This window comes from Suricata suricatta, chromosome 2, assembly GCF_006229205.1.
Source record: "Suricata suricatta isolate VVHF042 chromosome 2, meerkat_22Aug2017_6uvM2_HiC, whole genome shotgun sequence".
Classification (NCBI taxonomy): domain Eukaryota; kingdom Metazoa; phylum Chordata; class Mammalia; order Carnivora; family Herpestidae; genus Suricata; species Suricata suricatta.
This window is the reverse complement of record NC_043701.1, coordinates 174,944,281-174,960,328: the sequence shown is the minus strand read 5'-3', so window position 1 is coordinate 174,960,328 and position 16,048 is coordinate 174,944,281. Positions and strand designations below refer to the sequence as shown.

General features: G+C 51.4%; 1 protein-coding gene across 1 annotated transcript in view; it reads left to right on the top strand.

Moving 5' to 3' along the window:
• SFXN4 (sideroflexin 4) overlaps positions 1-14,408 on the top strand; it is a 22,482-nt gene extending 8,074 nt beyond the window's left edge. The window contains exons 9-15 of the mRNA XM_029932674.1: positions 1-50; positions 183-248; positions 1,294-1,366; positions 2,232-2,347; positions 7,049-7,134; positions 8,699-8,816; positions 14,005-14,408. Coding sequence (XP_029788534.1) covers positions 1-50; positions 183-248; positions 1,294-1,366; positions 2,232-2,347; positions 7,049-7,134; positions 8,699-8,816; positions 14,005-14,082 — 587 coding nt within the window. The 3' untranslated portion in view covers positions 14,083-14,408. The remainder of the gene's footprint in view (positions 51-182; positions 249-1,293; positions 1,367-2,231; positions 2,348-7,048; positions 7,135-8,698; positions 8,817-14,004) is intronic.
• Positions 14,409-16,048: the final 1,640 nt, after the last annotated feature.

The window sequence follows — 16,048 nt, the reverse complement described above, 5'->3', positions numbered from 1 at the left end:
TCTATACCTACACGACGGTATTCAACCTTATCAATGGAAATGCAAGTTATGTGAGTGTTACGAGGCCCAGGACATATGCAACTCTGTGTTATTTCTTTTGGAGTTTTGTTTGTTTGTTTTAATTATCCTTCCAGGGTAAAACTGTGGTATTTGCTAAGTATATACTTTTGTTTTTTCCTTAGAATCGTCGCCTGCATGAGAGTCTATTACTAGAGACAGGAGTAATTGCTTCTTCATCCTTTTTTGGAGTGGGTATTTTAAAAATCTGTCAAATCTTATTTATTCCTCAGGACGAAACAAAATATTCCGAATTACAAATTTATGTTTCAACTCAGACTTTTTTTAATTTTAATTTTTTAATTCAAAAAAAAATTTTTTTAGAGAGAGAGTGCATGCGTGAGCAAGCAGGGGAGGGGCAGAGAGAGAAGGAGATAGAATCCCCAGCAGGCTCTGTGCTCAACATGGAGCCCAACACGGGGCTCGATCCCACAGCCCTTGGATCATGACCTGAGCCGAAATCAAGAGTCAGACGCCCGACTGACTGAGCTACCCAGGCGCCCCCTCACTTCAAACAACTTAGAAAGGAGGGGGCGCCTGGGTGGCTCAGTTGGTTAAGCGTCCGACTTCGGCTCAGGTCATGATCTCACAGTTCGTGGGTTCAAGCCCCGCGCTGGGCCCTGGGCCGACAGCTCAGATCCTGGAGCCTATCTTCGAATTCTGTGTCTCCCTCTCTCTCTGACCTTCCCCTGCTCACGCGGTCTCTCTCTCTCTCTCAAAAATAAATAAAAACATTAAAAAAAAAAACAACTTAGAAAGTATGACGAAGACATAAGGAAGGAAATGGTCATCTGTAATCCTGTCACCTCCCCCCCAAAAATAAGCATATGAGTATCCCAAGTTTCTAGGTATATACTCAGTACTCTTACCTTTTTAAAAAATGTATTTAGACTAGATAAACATTTGTACACATCGTATATTGCTTTGGATGTCAGGGCACTGTGATGGTTAAAAATGCGGACACTAGAGTCAGATAAGCCTGGGTTGGCATCCTGGCTCAAATTCTTAGTAGCTCGGTGTCACTGGACAAGTCATGTAACCTCCCTCAGCCTCCGTGTGTTCTGCTGATAATCGGGAGAACACCTCAGCATTGCATGAGCTAAAAAATACACGGAGAGCATTTGCAATGGCCTGACCTGTGCCAGGAACTAGGTTGATGCTAACTCTGGCTATTGAGTACGTTCAGCTGATTTTTTGGACCCAGGCAATAATAATTTTTCTCTCTTATTTTTCTAGTTACTCCCTCATTTGCTCCAGTTGCGGCTGAAAAGCGCGTTATGGCAAAAAGCCCTTCCCATCATCATTCTGAGTAAGCAGGAAATGGGCAGTGTTTGTGATCTTTGAGCCTTCCTTCATCTTTGGGGACAGCCAGGTCCCTTGGCCACATTGTAACTGATGATAGCTGCTCTTTGTAGCCTTCCGTGGCCCCTGGGTCCAGATTAGGGTCTTGTTTTGAGAGGTGACACTTGCTCTGTAGATATACTCTTCATCGTCAAGGGATGAACACAAATTATATATTCAAGAGTGTGCAAGCCCTGTGCGTGTATTATTTCATTTAATCTTGAAAATATGTATGGGTAGCAGTATTGTTAGTCCACTTACAGAAGAAGAGGCTGAGGCAGCCTGACATTAAGTAACTGTCCTAGGGTCACACAGGGAGTAGGTGGCAGTATAGGGGATCCCAGCCGGGTGCACAGACTCCAGTGGGAGCAACGGAGATGTTAGCCGTTTTAAGTTTGCCAGCCTACAGATTCCCTAGTTCACACTCCAAATTTGACTCTGGAAATCATAATAACGGTTTGAAGAGTAGGCAGAATGATGTCAGCAGTAAAATTTGGGAAAATGTCATAGAAACCTGATCCAGACCAGCTAAAGCAAAGAAGCGGGGGTGTGTTTCAAGGACCTCGGGTTGCTCCTGGAATCGTCCCACAGAGCTGGGCTGGACTTTCAGGGGTGCTGAAACCTGGTGCCGGCTCGTGGCCAAGATCCACGACTGGGAAGCCAGCAGTTCTGACCCAGCTCCAGAGCCCCAGGACAGAGCTCAGTTGGCCAAGTGACCGCCTGAGGGCGGGGTGAGCGTAGCCATCAGAGAAAGAGGCCTCACACCAGAAAAGGCCTTCCTTCACTGGACCAAACTCACCCTCTGTTGTGCATTCTCTTCTCTACACGCACAGCCCACATCAGTGCCATGAATGTTGTTGCAGTCCGAAGTCTTGAGCCCATTCGAGGGATTGAAGTCATGGACAAGGACGGCAATGTCATGGGCTATTCCAGAAAAGCCGGCACGAAGGTAAGGGGACACAATGGAGCCTTAGCTGGCTCGCCTCTTGGGTAGAGCATGGAGTTTTCTGTTTGAGAGCTGGTACCCAGGTCCCGTCTCCCTTCCACCTTTCTTTACCTCTTTTCCCTCTTGCGGACAGAGCGGTTTTCCATTTTGAACTATGATGTTTAAAATGATGTTTCCATTTTGCACCACTAATATGCAATTAGTCTGGGTTCTCTAGAGAAACAGAACCAGTAGTATGTATAGATGTATGTATCTTAAGTAATAGGCTGATTCCATTGTAGGGCTCATAGGTTGGTCAAGTGTAGGCCAGGTCGGTAGGCTAGAAACTCAGGAGCCGGTGCTGCGGTCCTGAGGCAGAATTTCTTCTTTGGGGAGGTGCCTGGGTGACTCAGTTGGTTAAGCGTCCGACTTCAGCCTAGGTCATGATCTCACTGTTAGGAGTTCAAGCCCCATATCAGGCTCTGTGCTGACCACTCCGAGCCTGGAGCCTGTTTCAGATCCTGTGTCTCCCTCTCTGTCCCTTCCCCACTTGCACTCTGTCTCCTCTCAAAAATAAACTTAAAAAAAAAGAATTTCTTCTTTGGGAAAACTGTCTGGATTTTGCTCTCAAGGCTTCCCAACTGATCAAACAAGGCCCATTCACACCATGGAAGGTAATCTTCTTTGCTTAAAGTTAACTGATGGTAGACGGTAACCACATCTACAGCACAGCAGCGCGTCAGTTAGCATCTGATTAAGTTACCAGGTGCCTTTCCTACCCAGGTTGACGCATAAGACTGACCGCCGCAGATGGGCTTCTCCAAATGCTAGGTCGCTCTCTGAGGGGGAGATATTGTTTTTCCAGCTCAGCATCCCTCCCTCCCCCAAGGCTGCTCTGTATCTGTGGGAGTCAGTGACTCCCTGTCTGGGTTTGAGAGAAGCATTCCCTGTCCCCTTCATGGCAGATTTTCTTATAGTCTTCATCTTTCCGGACCAGTTTTCTGGCAAGGCTGGCCTGGGGAAAGCAGGGGCCCTGGCCAGAACTCTTCAAAAAGGCTTGTTTTCCTTTTTAATTTTGTTTTAAATATTTTTTTAAGCTTATTTATTTATTTTGAGAGAGCGTGCGTGCATGCAGGGGGTGCAGAGAGAGAAGACAAGAAAGAATCCCAAGCAGGTTCCACACTGTCAGCACAGAACCCCGCACGGGACTCAGTCTCACAAACCTTGAGATCATGACCTGAGCTGAAATCAAGAGTCAGATATTTAGCCAACTGAGCACCTAGGCGCCCCTCAAAGGCTTCAATGATTAATAAGTTTTATTATTAAATAGTTTAATTCTTTTGCTCAATTCAGCACGGTGGCTTCTGTGTGCATTCAGGTTGAAGAAACTGGACTGGCCTATGGTGGTCTTGTTTGGGGTGTGGACTTTTTATAAAAATACTTTTTCAGCAGGTGAGATTTTTTTGGGTATTTTGTCTCAGTTGAGTGACATTCACTAAAGAATCGTAGCATGAGGCCCCTATGCACAAATGGCGCAAACAGCAGCACAGAGCAGGCCAATGACAAGTGAGGGGAGCAGCTTCTCATGGTGTCCGCGTTCAAGGGGACGCCTGTCGGGACACCCTTGGGCCCTGTGTTACCAGAAGAGGGGTCGGAAACGGTGGCTGCTTGTTCAGTGGGTAAATCAACCCTTGTTCGGCTCACGAAGCATATTGCTCTGAACCCTATCCATGATTCACAAAGCTGAATGACAGACTGTTAGATGCGTGCATGCCGCCGGATTCCTGCCAGAACGCTTAGTAGCATGTCTGAGAAATAGGAGCCACCTTCTCTTTCTTTCTTTCATTTTTTTTAATGTTTATTTTTGAGGGAGATGGAGAGAGAGACAGACAGAGTGTGAATTGGGGAGGGGCAGAGAGAGGGAGACACAAAATCCAAAGCAGGCTCCAGGCTCCGAGCTGTCAGCACAGAGCCCGACGCGGGGCTCAAACCCGCGAACCGTGAGATCATGACCTGAGCCGAAGCCAGATGCTTAACCAACTGAGCCACATTTCTCAATAAATTATAGGTAACAAGGCAAGAAGTGGTTGCCAGAAATCCCTCGTTTTCGAAACAAAGGTCTTGTGCCTGAGAACCACCCTAGCCAGACATCTTGAATAGCTTTATTGAGACGTAGTTCACATACTATAAAATTCACCCATCTCGAGAGTACGGCTGGATGAATTTTAGTAAATTTAAGCAGTTATGCGGCTATCCACCACAATCCAAATCTAGAACATTTTCATCCTAAATCTCCTCTGTGCTCGTTGAGTCACTCCCTTCCCCCACCGCTGGCCCCAGAGAAACACTGATCTGCTTTATGTTTTCCTAGTTTTGCCTTTCAGAAATCTCATGTAAGTGACTCGTACAAGTGTTTTTTTGTGTCTGACTTCTCTCACTTCTGAGGTTCATCTGCCTGTACCAGGTACCGAGAGATTGTTGCTTTTCATTGCCCGGCAGGGTCGCGTCTTATGCACGTGCCTACCACGTTTTCTGTATCCATTCCCCAGGCAACGGATATTGAAGTTATGTCCAGTTTGGGGCTCCTGCACATAAGGCTGCTCTGAACTTCCGCGCAAGTCTTTATGTGGATGGATCTGTCTGCATCTGTCCTTAGCTCCCTTTACCTGCAGGCCGTTAGGGCGGCCGTGAATGGTTTACGCAGCTGAAGAGAAGAATGAGAGCAGGTGTCTTCTTTTTCTAAGAGCCACAGTGAGCAAGACCAGGGGAGAGGGGTGGCAGGAGAGAGAGAATCCCAAGCAGGCTCCATGCTCAGCCCAGAGCCCGGTGTGGGGCTCGATCCCACGACCCTGGGATCATGACCCCAGCTGAAATGGAGAGTCAGATGCCCAACCGATTGAGCTTCCTCAGGTGCCCCGAGAGCTGCTCCTTGACACCTTGTGCCCTCCAGGTGCTGTGGGAGGCTCAGCGCAGCTGCGCCCTTGACCTTAGGGTCCCTTCCCTCCAGGAGCCAGGAGCTCTCAGTCTCCCCAGGGAGGCAGCCTCAGGCCCTGCTAGCTCTCAGGATGTCTAGTGCATCTGTCCAGGATGATCTTCATTTTTGCATGAAGGCCAATTTAGGGTAAAAGATTGAGAGTCTGCTTTAAAAAAAAAATTTACTGCTGCATCTGGGTGGCTTAGTCGGTTGGGCATGTGAGGCTTGATTTTGGCTCAGGTCATGATCCTAGAATCGTGGGATCAAGCCCACATCAGGCTCTGAGCTGAGCATGAAGCCTGCTTAAGATTCTCTCTCTCTCTCTCTCTCTTTCTCTCTCTCCATCTCCATCTCCATCTCCATCGCTCTGCCCCTCTCCTGCCCCCTTGTGCATGTGTGCACACTCTCCCTCTCTCTCTCAAATTAAAAAAAAAAATTGTGTCTGCAACTGTGCATAAGCATAAGCATTCTTCCAACATTTCCCTGTCACCAAAAGGTTTATTTTCCTTGGCTAAAATTTCAGAAACTACGCAACCAGCAATATCTGATACGTAACAGGGCACCTCTGAGCAGGTTCAGGGGCCTGTCTGCGCTGTTTTTTCTTGACTGGCCTTGGAAGGCGCTCAACTGCCAAGTGTAATGTGTCGCCCAGCGGCCTCCCCTTCCCCCGCCCCCATGGGCGTCAGGCCTGCAGTGTCCTCCCCTCAGGCACCGCAGAGAGAGGCTGGCCTTGCCCCACTGACGTCAAAACACCCCACACTCAGCGGCCGCTTTCTCTTCCTGAAGTCAAGCAGTTTTATTTTATTCTCCTGAAAGTTTATGTCCCCATGGGGGAAAGGCGGTCCCCGCAGAGGTATCGGAGGAGACGGGCATCCATATGGGAAGTGAAGAGCAGGGCTGCCGGGCACGGGAGGGGAGCCTGGAAGGCGGGCTGCAGGCATGTCCTGGGAACCAGAAATGGAGACCGGGTTGGGAGGGGACAGTCGCGTGCGTGCGCGGTCATCCTGTGCAGAGCAGTGCTGTCCGTGGAGCATCGCCTTACCCGGGGCTGGGGCTCTGAAGTCAACTTGCGAGTGTCATCTGTAGTCAGAGTTTCCCTGGAAAGTCTCTTACGTGGCCACTGAGTCCGCGTGACTTTGTGCGTACATAACCCAGACAGTAAGTAACCTGTTTAAATGTTCGACATACAGAGTGGTGTATATTACAGAAAAGATGCCAAAATGTATCCAGCATCCATACATGTTTGTGCACACCTAATTACACAAGCAAAAGGTGGGTGCACGCAGGTGGGTCCGAGCCTGGCACGTGTGCATGTGATGACACGCCCGTGCCCTCCAGGGGGACTTCTGGAAGGTTCCTCCACTCAGAGGGGTAGGGATGTCTGGGCTGCTACTCAGAGCAGGAGGCCTGTGGATTGTCCTGGATTGCAAGGAAATCACGCAGCGGTCCTTGGGGGCAAGGCCAGCGTTTCTGCCAAGGGGCCTGCCCTTTGGTTCTAGGTGAAGGTTTTTCTGTCAACTGCCTTTGCTTGTACTTTGCGTGTTTGGCGGACCGATGGAGACGGTGGAGTCAGCGGAGGTACATGCCGTCTCTGGTAGCTCCTGCACCCACCCCAGCGGTCCTCTCGCTGCGCGACGTGGGGCTGCCTCCACCTCTGTCCCGCCGCCTGAGCGACACAGGAGAGCTGCCGAAAGATCCCCGGAAGTGGCCTCACACCACGTGCTAGGACGCTTCCGTTCTGTTTTCGCTAGGCCGTTAGAGATACAGCGACGTCCAGAATTGTGCTGTTTGGGACCTCCGCCTTTATCCCTGAAGTCTTCTCCCACTTTTTCACAAGGTAAGAGGCACACTCCCCTCCCTCCATAGAGACAGACATTTGATACTCAAAATCCTTATAGAACTCGTCAAACACCGAGCCTGGTGGGAAGGATGGGAAGGCGTTTCTTTGGTCACCTTCCTGCTACACGCTGTTCATCACAGGACAGTAGGATTGATATGGGGCGCGCATGGAAATCCAAATTTGCCCATTCCTTAAGCCTGGAATCTCGCCCAGGCCCTGTCCTCAGCTAGCTGGGTGTTCCTGATTGTGTCCCAGCACCTGCTGAGGCACGGCCCCTCATGTCTCAAATGCTGAGTTGAGGTGATTGGCAGTTCTCCCAGCTCCCATGTGCCAGGAGGGTGGCTCAAGCCTGCGTTCCCCCTTCATTTCAAGCATGTGTTAAATTAGCCCAAGTGGCCTACGGTTCAGTAGTCTGTCATCCCTCTCGAGATGCAAGAAATGGCCAGTTGGGAGAAGGCCTGGGGACCTGCCAGGGACAAGCCCAAGCACAGGGACTTAGGCTGGAAGGCAGATGTGTTGGTTTAGATACTGGGTGGCGGCATCTGAGCGGTCGGCCCACCGCAGGGACAGTCCTGTCTTCGCAGAGTCAGCCTCCTCCTGTCCTGCCCCACACTGGCTTCTTCATGGTGCTGAGGGACATGACTGCCCACACCTCCGGGCTCCTGTCCTCAAAGAGTCCCGAGGAGGGATGGAAACTCAGCGAACCCCGGCGGAGGCAGGGCGTGTCTTCCCCTCAGTTCACAAGCCCCCTGGGGAGGACTCAGTTGGCCCAGGGGGGGTTCCCTGAACCGATCCCCTCTGTCCAGCGTGGGGAGCATGTAAGGAGTGTGTTTTCTAGAAGTAGCAGCATGCTGCTTAGAGCCAAGTGTTACTTCCCACGGGCCACCGGCTGACTGTGGAGACTTCTGCCGGCCCAGCCTCTCCGTGGACCCAGCCGGCTGGGTCAGAGCTGGGGCCCTCCGGTCTGTCCCTGGAGGCCCACCTAGTGACACGAGCGACCTGGGCAATTTCGTTTCCCAGTGGCCCTCACAGCCATGATAGTATCCAACCTGTGTGACCGAGGTGGCTCTTCGGACGCAGCCCTTTTATTCTGCGTGTGAATGGACCCGGCCGCAGACAGGGAAGGCGAGTCGCCCAAGACCACGCGGTCTGTCCGTGGCAGGACCGCAGCCGGACCCGGGCCCCTGGATCTCTGCCTCCCAGGCTGGGTCAGAATGTCACGTGCATGCCGGAGAGCCCAGCCTCTAGAATCTGGCCTCTCACTTTGGAGGTGTGGGATTTTGGACAATGACTTAACCGGTTGCTGGCCGCGTCCTTGTTTGTGTGAAAGGGGGTGATGATAACACAAACTTCAAAGGGTTGTTGGGGATCAGACGGGCAAAGGCCTTAGAAGTGCTGAACCCCAGGCCTGCCGCACAGCGAGCACCCCATCCGCGCGGCTGCTGGGATCCCTTGTTTGCTGGTGAGTGGGGCCCATGCCGTGCGCCTGGCCGGCTGCACGCAAGACCACCGGAGCGGGGGGCCAGCCTCTAAGAAAGCCCAGTAACCTTGTCTCTTACAGGACCCAGTTTTTCCGGCAGTACCCATGGTCGTTATGGACCTTCAAGCTGTCTTGTACTATCTTAGTGATGGGACTGATGGTGCCATTTTCTTTCAGTATGTACCCCCAGATTGGGCGGGTAAGTGCCCCCTATTCAAGTTTCTCTAAAAAAAAGAAAAAGCCAAAAAACAAACCTTTTTCTTCACCTTGTTGTAAGAGAAAGATGAATAATTGTAAGAAATATGCAAGGTTTACAAAAGTGTAAAAATAGCACCCCCCCCCATCACTTGTGCAATTTTGGATTCTGTTTTTCTTAGTGGGAGATCAGAAGCATTTTTCTGGCACGTTTAAAAAACCTTTGAGATTTGTCAAGTACCTCCTATGTCACAGTGATGCCTCCTCCAGTGGGGCTTTCTACGGTGATGGAAATGTGTCATATGTGTGCTCATAGGCCACCGCTAGCTGTGTGGCTACTAGTGCGGCTAATGTGACTGAGGGACTGGATTTTTTCTTCTAACGTTTACTTATTTTTGAGAGAGAGAGAGTGTGTGAGTGGGGAAGGGACAGAGAGGAAGACACAGAATCCTTAGCAGGCTCCAGGCTCTGAGCTGTTGGTACAGAGCCCGATGCGAGGTTCAAACTCATGAACCGTGAGATCATGACCTGAGCCACATTCGGACCCCTAACCAACTGAGCTACCCATGCGCCCCTGAATTTTTAATTTATTTTCCGTGCTCACATGCAGCCAGTAGCTTCTGTATTAGACAGTGCCGTTCTATAGACTAGGATATATTATAATTTATGATGAGTCAGACTACGTGAGTTCAAATTCCTAGCTCCTCCATGACCTTGGTCAGTTTGCCTAAGTTCTGTGAGATGCAGTTTCCACATCCGTTAAAGAGAATCGAAGATAGCAGTGTCTCTGCAAAGGGCCGTTGCTGCTGTCAAGGACATTGTTGATGTCACAGCTGTTCGCCGAAAATTTCAAATGTTTGTTTCTGTCACTGAAGTTAAAAATCAGTGATGTCTTCAAAAGCACTTAAATTTATGGAATGAGCTTGTTCAAAACCCCAGTTTAGGTTCAGAGAGTCATTAATTCAGGCAACTTGGCCATCACATAACATAGAAACTTTAAAGTCTCTTAGACAGTTGCTACCAGGGTGGTGAGGGATGGGGTGGGGCGGGCAGCTTCTCATGGGAATCAAATGCTAGAAAATACTTTTAATCCTCACAGGCCCACCTAGAACAGGGTTTATTATAATAAGTTATAATGAAAGTGAGCCCTTTTGCCAATAATTACTTTGATTGCACTGGTGCCCAGAGGGAGGAGACGGCCTGTCTGCAGGTTGGGTCATCACAAAAGTCCTTACGTCTTCGGGGGTTCCCCCTCCCTGCTGCCGCGCTGTGGTTTCCTCCTGGGCTCTTGGGGTCATCCCACAAACAGTGATGGGGGGGGCTCTCCTGCCAGACCAGCTGGGGGTGGGGGTCAGCGGTGCGTAAACAGGGTCTTGCCCTCCAGTAGCTATGAGAAAGCAATGTGGCCACCAGGTCCTTTGATTGGGGAAATAGGAGAAGGGGGAGCCACAGAGCCCAGGAGCCCCGACTAGCCGAGGTGGGGGGGGATCGTGCTTGGAGAGGTCCAAGGGCCACAGTTTTTGCCGAGCTCCCTTCGCTGCCACGGGGGAGTCAGACTCTGGACTCAGCAAGGTGTTAGGTACTCAGTCTCTTCCCAGTCTGTCTTGGACACATCATTGTGGGTCATGAGATTCATTTTTCCAATGTTAGGAGTAACTTGGTTCTTCACTCTGTGATATCATTTTGGTCCTCAGCTAGTGGCCGCTCTCTAGGGCTGGGGCCCTCCAGGGCATGAGGCCCCCCTTCTCTGTCACCGTTCTCACTGGACGTGAGTTGGGCGGCCACTACACTGAGAGTTACAGGGCCGAACGGATGTGTTTGGGGCCTCGGGCCGGTGAGGTGGAACGTGGTCACGCAGAGGGGCGGTGTGGGCACAACAGAGGCAGTGTCGGCACGGCCAGGGGCCGGGGGCAGTGGCGGGGGATGTGGGGAGGGAAAGGCAGCCTGGGCCAAGGGCTCAGCTTGCACGCAGGCTTGGAGGCGTGCCTGGTGTGGGCCACCCCGGGCCCACGTGGCTAGGGTGTGAAGGAAGAGGCTACAGGGTGTTCTGCGCCGAGTAAGTGTGGCTGCTGTGTGTTCAGCGCCTTCTGCATCCTGGGGCCTGTGCCAGGCAGTTAGTCTCTTGGCTTTAAGACAGCTTTTCAAGGCAGTTGGTGTTCCCACTTTACAGACAGGAGCCTGGGGCTCCCGGGAAATAGGAAATCCCCCTGTAGGTTCTTCAGCTCTGGAGAGGCAGTGCTGGGGTGGGGGGGGCTGGACCTCACCAGCCCCTCATGGTGTTAGAACTTTATATGGAGAGAATGAGGGAGATGTTTCAAGGGGGGAGTGGCTTAGTCAGGGGGAGTGACTTAGAGGGAGTGGCTTAGTCAGGCTACATTACAGAAATATCACTCTTTGGGTGGCACGGTGTAGGTGGGGGCGGTCCTGGAGGCCGGGGGACAGCTGGGAGCTGTGGAAGCATTCTGCCTGGAGGTGACAGGGGGCTTGGAGTAGGTCCATGGTAGTAGGTTAGAGAGAAATACTTTTTTTTTTAATGTTTCATTTTTGAGAGAGAGAGAGACAGCACGAGCAGGGGAGGGTCAGAGAGAGAGGGAGACACAGAATCCAAAGACAGGCTCGATGTGGGGCTCGAACCCACAAACTGTGAGATCATGACCTGAGCTGAAGTCGGACACTTAACCGACTGAGCCACCCAGGCACCCCTAGAGAGAAATACTTGAATTGGACAGATTAGAACTTGTGAGCATTCAGATTGGGGGTGAAAGTAAAGAGAAAGGGATCCCAGGGGACACCCAGACTTCTGGCTCAGGTGTGACGCCAATAGGACAGAGGGAAGGAAGGGCTCTGTGTCAACCAGGATTGCGTCTGGGTGCCTGGGTGGCTCAGTCGGTTGACTGTCTGACTCTTCGTTTCAGTTCAGGTCATGATTGCTCAGGTTTGTGAGATAGAACCCTGGGGAGGGTGGGGTTGGGGAGCCTCTGTGCTGGCAGCCAGGAGCCTGCTTGGGATTCCCTCTCTCCCTCTCTCTGCTCCTTCCCTGCTTGTGCTGTCTGTCTCAAAATAAATAAATAAACTTAAAAAAAAAATTTTTAAATAAATTAGAATTACATTCGGTTGTAAATGAGATCCAAAATAACAGCCTGAGCAAGGTAGAAGTTTATTTCTCATTCACATAAAATGTGTCATGAGTACGCGAGGAAGGCGCCCCGAGTTGTTTTCCTGGTGTCTTTTCCAATAAAGGATCAGCTTTCTTCAGTCTTAATGCGAAGTGAATCACGATTATAAAAGCAAGTTCAGGGTTCCAAACCCGTGACATTTCCCCAATGGTTAAACTTGGCTTCTTACACAGCGCACGGAGCAGAACTACAAACAAGGTAACAGAAGGGTGTGGAAGTTAACGAACCAAACGCAAAGTCAGTCTGTGGGCGCGCACTTAAGGCCGAGGTCCAGTCTGGGTCAGCCCTTGGCACTTAGCACTTATTATGTCCAAGCTGTGAAGGACCTCAGTCGTGTTCCGAGATCCATTGGGCAGTGCCTTCGGCGGCAGCTGCTTTTTAAGTGGTCATGGAGGGGTCACATCGGAAGAGTCCGCTGGTTTGCTGCAAACATCCTCCCTTTGCAGACCTCCGCTGGTTTGCAGTGCTGTTAGTGCCCGGGAATCCGCTGATGCTGGTCCCGGCGATGACCTCCGACTGCTTGTGTCGACCCTTGACACAGGCCCCTGCTTGACAGGAGGCTCCATTTTGCTCTACTGTGAGGCGGCGGCCCACTAGGGCAGCTGCTTGTCCTCAAGCGCTCAGGCATCCAATTCTTCCAGCTCAGCATGCCGCCATTCCAAGAGTTGGCCCCATCGTCAAGTTACCAGATGGTCCCTTCCTCGTTCCACTTGGCCACGTGCTACTTTCACTTCCACCATATTGGCCAGAACTTAGTTGTGCGGCCAAGCCTTGCTGCAAGGGAGGCCGGGAAATGAGGTCTTTATTCTGGACCTGTTTGAAATTCTGCTGTAGAAGAAGAGAACGGATAGGGCAGATGGCAGGAAGGGTCACGGGTCACATATGGGGACCACTGTTACCTGCTGGGAAATAAATACGACCGAAAGGCTGTGGGGAGATTAGGGAAAGAAGAGAATTGCCAGCTGATCCAGGAAGGCTGCATGGAAGAGGGAGGCTTTGGACATGGATGGATTTGAAGAGGCGAAGATGGGGGAGGGAAGAGGGCATTCCAGTCGGGGGTATTGGAGAGCTAGGAGTCCAATGTAGCTGGCCACAAGGCACTGAGTGTGACTGGCAAGATGCTTGGGGCCAGATAGCAGGGCTGTGTGGCCAGGCCGAGGAAGCAGGCTCTACTCTGAAGGCTTTAGGTGGGTCGTGCAAGGCTGGAAGGGGTAGGGCCCTCAGAGGCCAGAGTAGAGACCGGAAATAGAGTCCATGTCCCCTCCTAAGCCTCTCCCCACCGACTCCTAAGCAATTCTTGGCATTTGCTAGACCTCGAAAACACCTTGTTGGTCCAAGGTGGGGCACAGAGGTGGCTGAATGGCGGTCCCCAGCCGGAGGGTGCCTTGCCTCCCTGTCTGGCCCCTGCCTAGGGCCAAGACCTCTTCTCACACATACCACAGGCTGCAGCAGCCTTCAGGTCTGGAAACTCCAGGACCTTGACAGGGAAGCTTGTGCCCTGCGACGCTCCTTCCCCACCAGGCTGCTACTTCTGGCACCTTGTCAGACTGGAACCGTGGCTGGGGATTAGGGGGATTGCTACTCGTTTTTGTTAGGTGTGAGGACAGCAGACTAGTTCCGGAACAGTTGTCCTTTGGAATTTCATACCGACAGATCTGTAAGTAAATTGACAGATCTGAGAATCGCCTTCCGATACTCCAGAAAATAGCCCCAAATGGAGTATCGGAGATGCTGGATGAAAGAAGTCTGGTGGCTTGTTACTAATGCTGAGTGACGCGTAGATGAGGGTTCATCATATTCTGCATGTGTTTATATTTGAAATTCCCCATAGCAGAGTATTCAAGAAGCTCTGGGTTTGGTTTTGTCTTGGTTTTTGGTGGGGTTTTTTTTTTTGTTTTTTTGTTTTTTTGTTTTCTTTTTGGCTGAAAAAGTTGGACTGGGAAATAAATGCTTTTCTAACTTGGCCCTTAAGAAAGTTCTTAATATAAATCTTAAGAATTTAACTTTGTTTTTCAGATACAGTGCAGTCATCTTGAAACGGAAATTCAGTCCGCAACAGAAGAAACAGAGCTGTTCTATAACAGGGGGGTCTAGGGTTGAGTTTCCGGTGAGTTTCTTCCGTTCCTGCTTAGACACCTTCCTCTCTGCTTGAGCTGTCAGTTCGAGAACTCTGCCAGAGATCTGGAGCTCGAGGTGTCTGTGCCCCCGGATGGCTTACAATTACCCAGGCCAACACCCCCTCCAGGCTGGTGCCTGGGGTTTCAGGCCTGGATGGAAGAAGAGAAACAAGTCTGTTCTGTCTGTCCACTCCCATAGGGTTGTTGAGGGGATGGGTGATACAAGATTCGATTTTCTAGGTGTGTGTTCATCGACCTCTGGAGGGATACTGTGAAATCACTAATAAACTTATTGAAAGTTGAGTCTTTGAAAAAATAAAGGAAAAGGGTCTCTCGTGCCCAAGGCCCAGGCATTAAGATGACGGCCAACCTCAAGGTAAATGGGAGCCTCTGGGGGGCACTGAAGGCCTCCGAGCCCCAGAGCGGTCCTTCCGAAATGAGCCTGCTTCGTCCCTCACAGTGGTGGAACCCCCGGCATCAACTCCGCAGACCTCTTTCCACCCACGCCCAGCCTTCCTGCCTCCTCAAGGTCAGTGGAGGGCCAAGGTCAGGCCCCTCCAGTTTGATTTCCTCAGGGCCTTCCTGGCTCCGCAGCTTCCGGCCTTGGGCTCCAGACTCCTCCCTCCTTCCCGGAAGCCCGGGAACTCCTGGAGTCACCAGCCTCACTAGAAGAGCTAACCTCAGTCCAGAGCCACATATTTTCAAGGATTGTCTCCCCTCCCTGTGCCCAGCACCTTGCACTCGGTGAGAACCGCTCCCCACCCGAACGCTGCCATTCTGCGGGGGGCTCAGACTCAGCGTGGGGCTTGCTGCCCCCTGGACCCCGCCACTCAGATACCCACTTGAGACCATCTTTCCCTCCCCGCTTTTGATGCAGTGCCATCACCCAGATCTCTGGCGTCACCCGCTCTTCTCCCTCCCCTCAACCCATTCAACAGCTGACCCAAAGGGGACAAGCACCACCACCTGCCAGTCCAACAGTATCCCCTGCTGGCATTCTTCCATCTCCGCTGGCTCCTCCGCTCTGGGCCTCAGCCTGCTCTGGTAAACCCCTGCGTAAAAGCCTTAAATGGCGTCCCAGTGCATCAAGTCCAAATTCCTTACCAGGCAGGCAAGAGCCTTTACCTTATTCATCTCTTGCCACTCCTTTTCTTCTTTGGACCTTACCCTGTTCCTCCTATGGGCTGCAGTCTTTCCTTCCTGGACCTTCCTATCAGCTGTTCCCTGCTCCAGATTAACCCTTGCTTATGCATCAGGCCTGATTTGGACATCAATCACTCCCTCCAGGAAGCCCTCCGGGATACACAGCACCGAATTAGGTGCCCCTTCTGTGTGTTCCCATAGCACTCATACTGTATCTAGCGAGGCCACACAACAGTGGAATAGCCTGTTTGGTGACCCTGAGCCCCCGTAGGCTGAGGGCCTTGAGAGCAGGAAGTGTGTGCCATGCATCAGGGAAAGCCTCAGGGTACCACGCAGTGCACTGCAGAGTAGGCACCCAAACATGTGCATGCTGGAGGACCGTTTCCAACACACCCCGCCCCAAATGATCAAAGATAACTGGAGGCTTTCAATGCTCCCTGGGCCAGAATGATGGTTATCTTCAAATTTGATTAAAAGGGTTTCACAACAGCCTACGAGAACAAAAGTCCGTTTAAGAAGCCTGCCAGAAGGCTTGGTATAGCCACGGGCGCACACAAAACAAAATTAAAGAGCAAAACCTACAGAGGGCCCAGGTGGGGGCTGAGCCACTAAGATGGCAGAGTAGAAAAGGTGCAAGGACGGGTCGGCCTTGGCTCAAGCAGTTACTTTGCGTCTGGTTGTTCCAAAAAGTGCGAGGGCATCTTTTCAAAGGAGAAGACACAAGTACCAGCTCTAGAAGTGGGGGACGGGGAAGGGCAAGGGCAGGGAGAGACGGGGCGAGCCAGGTGTGGAGGCCAGAA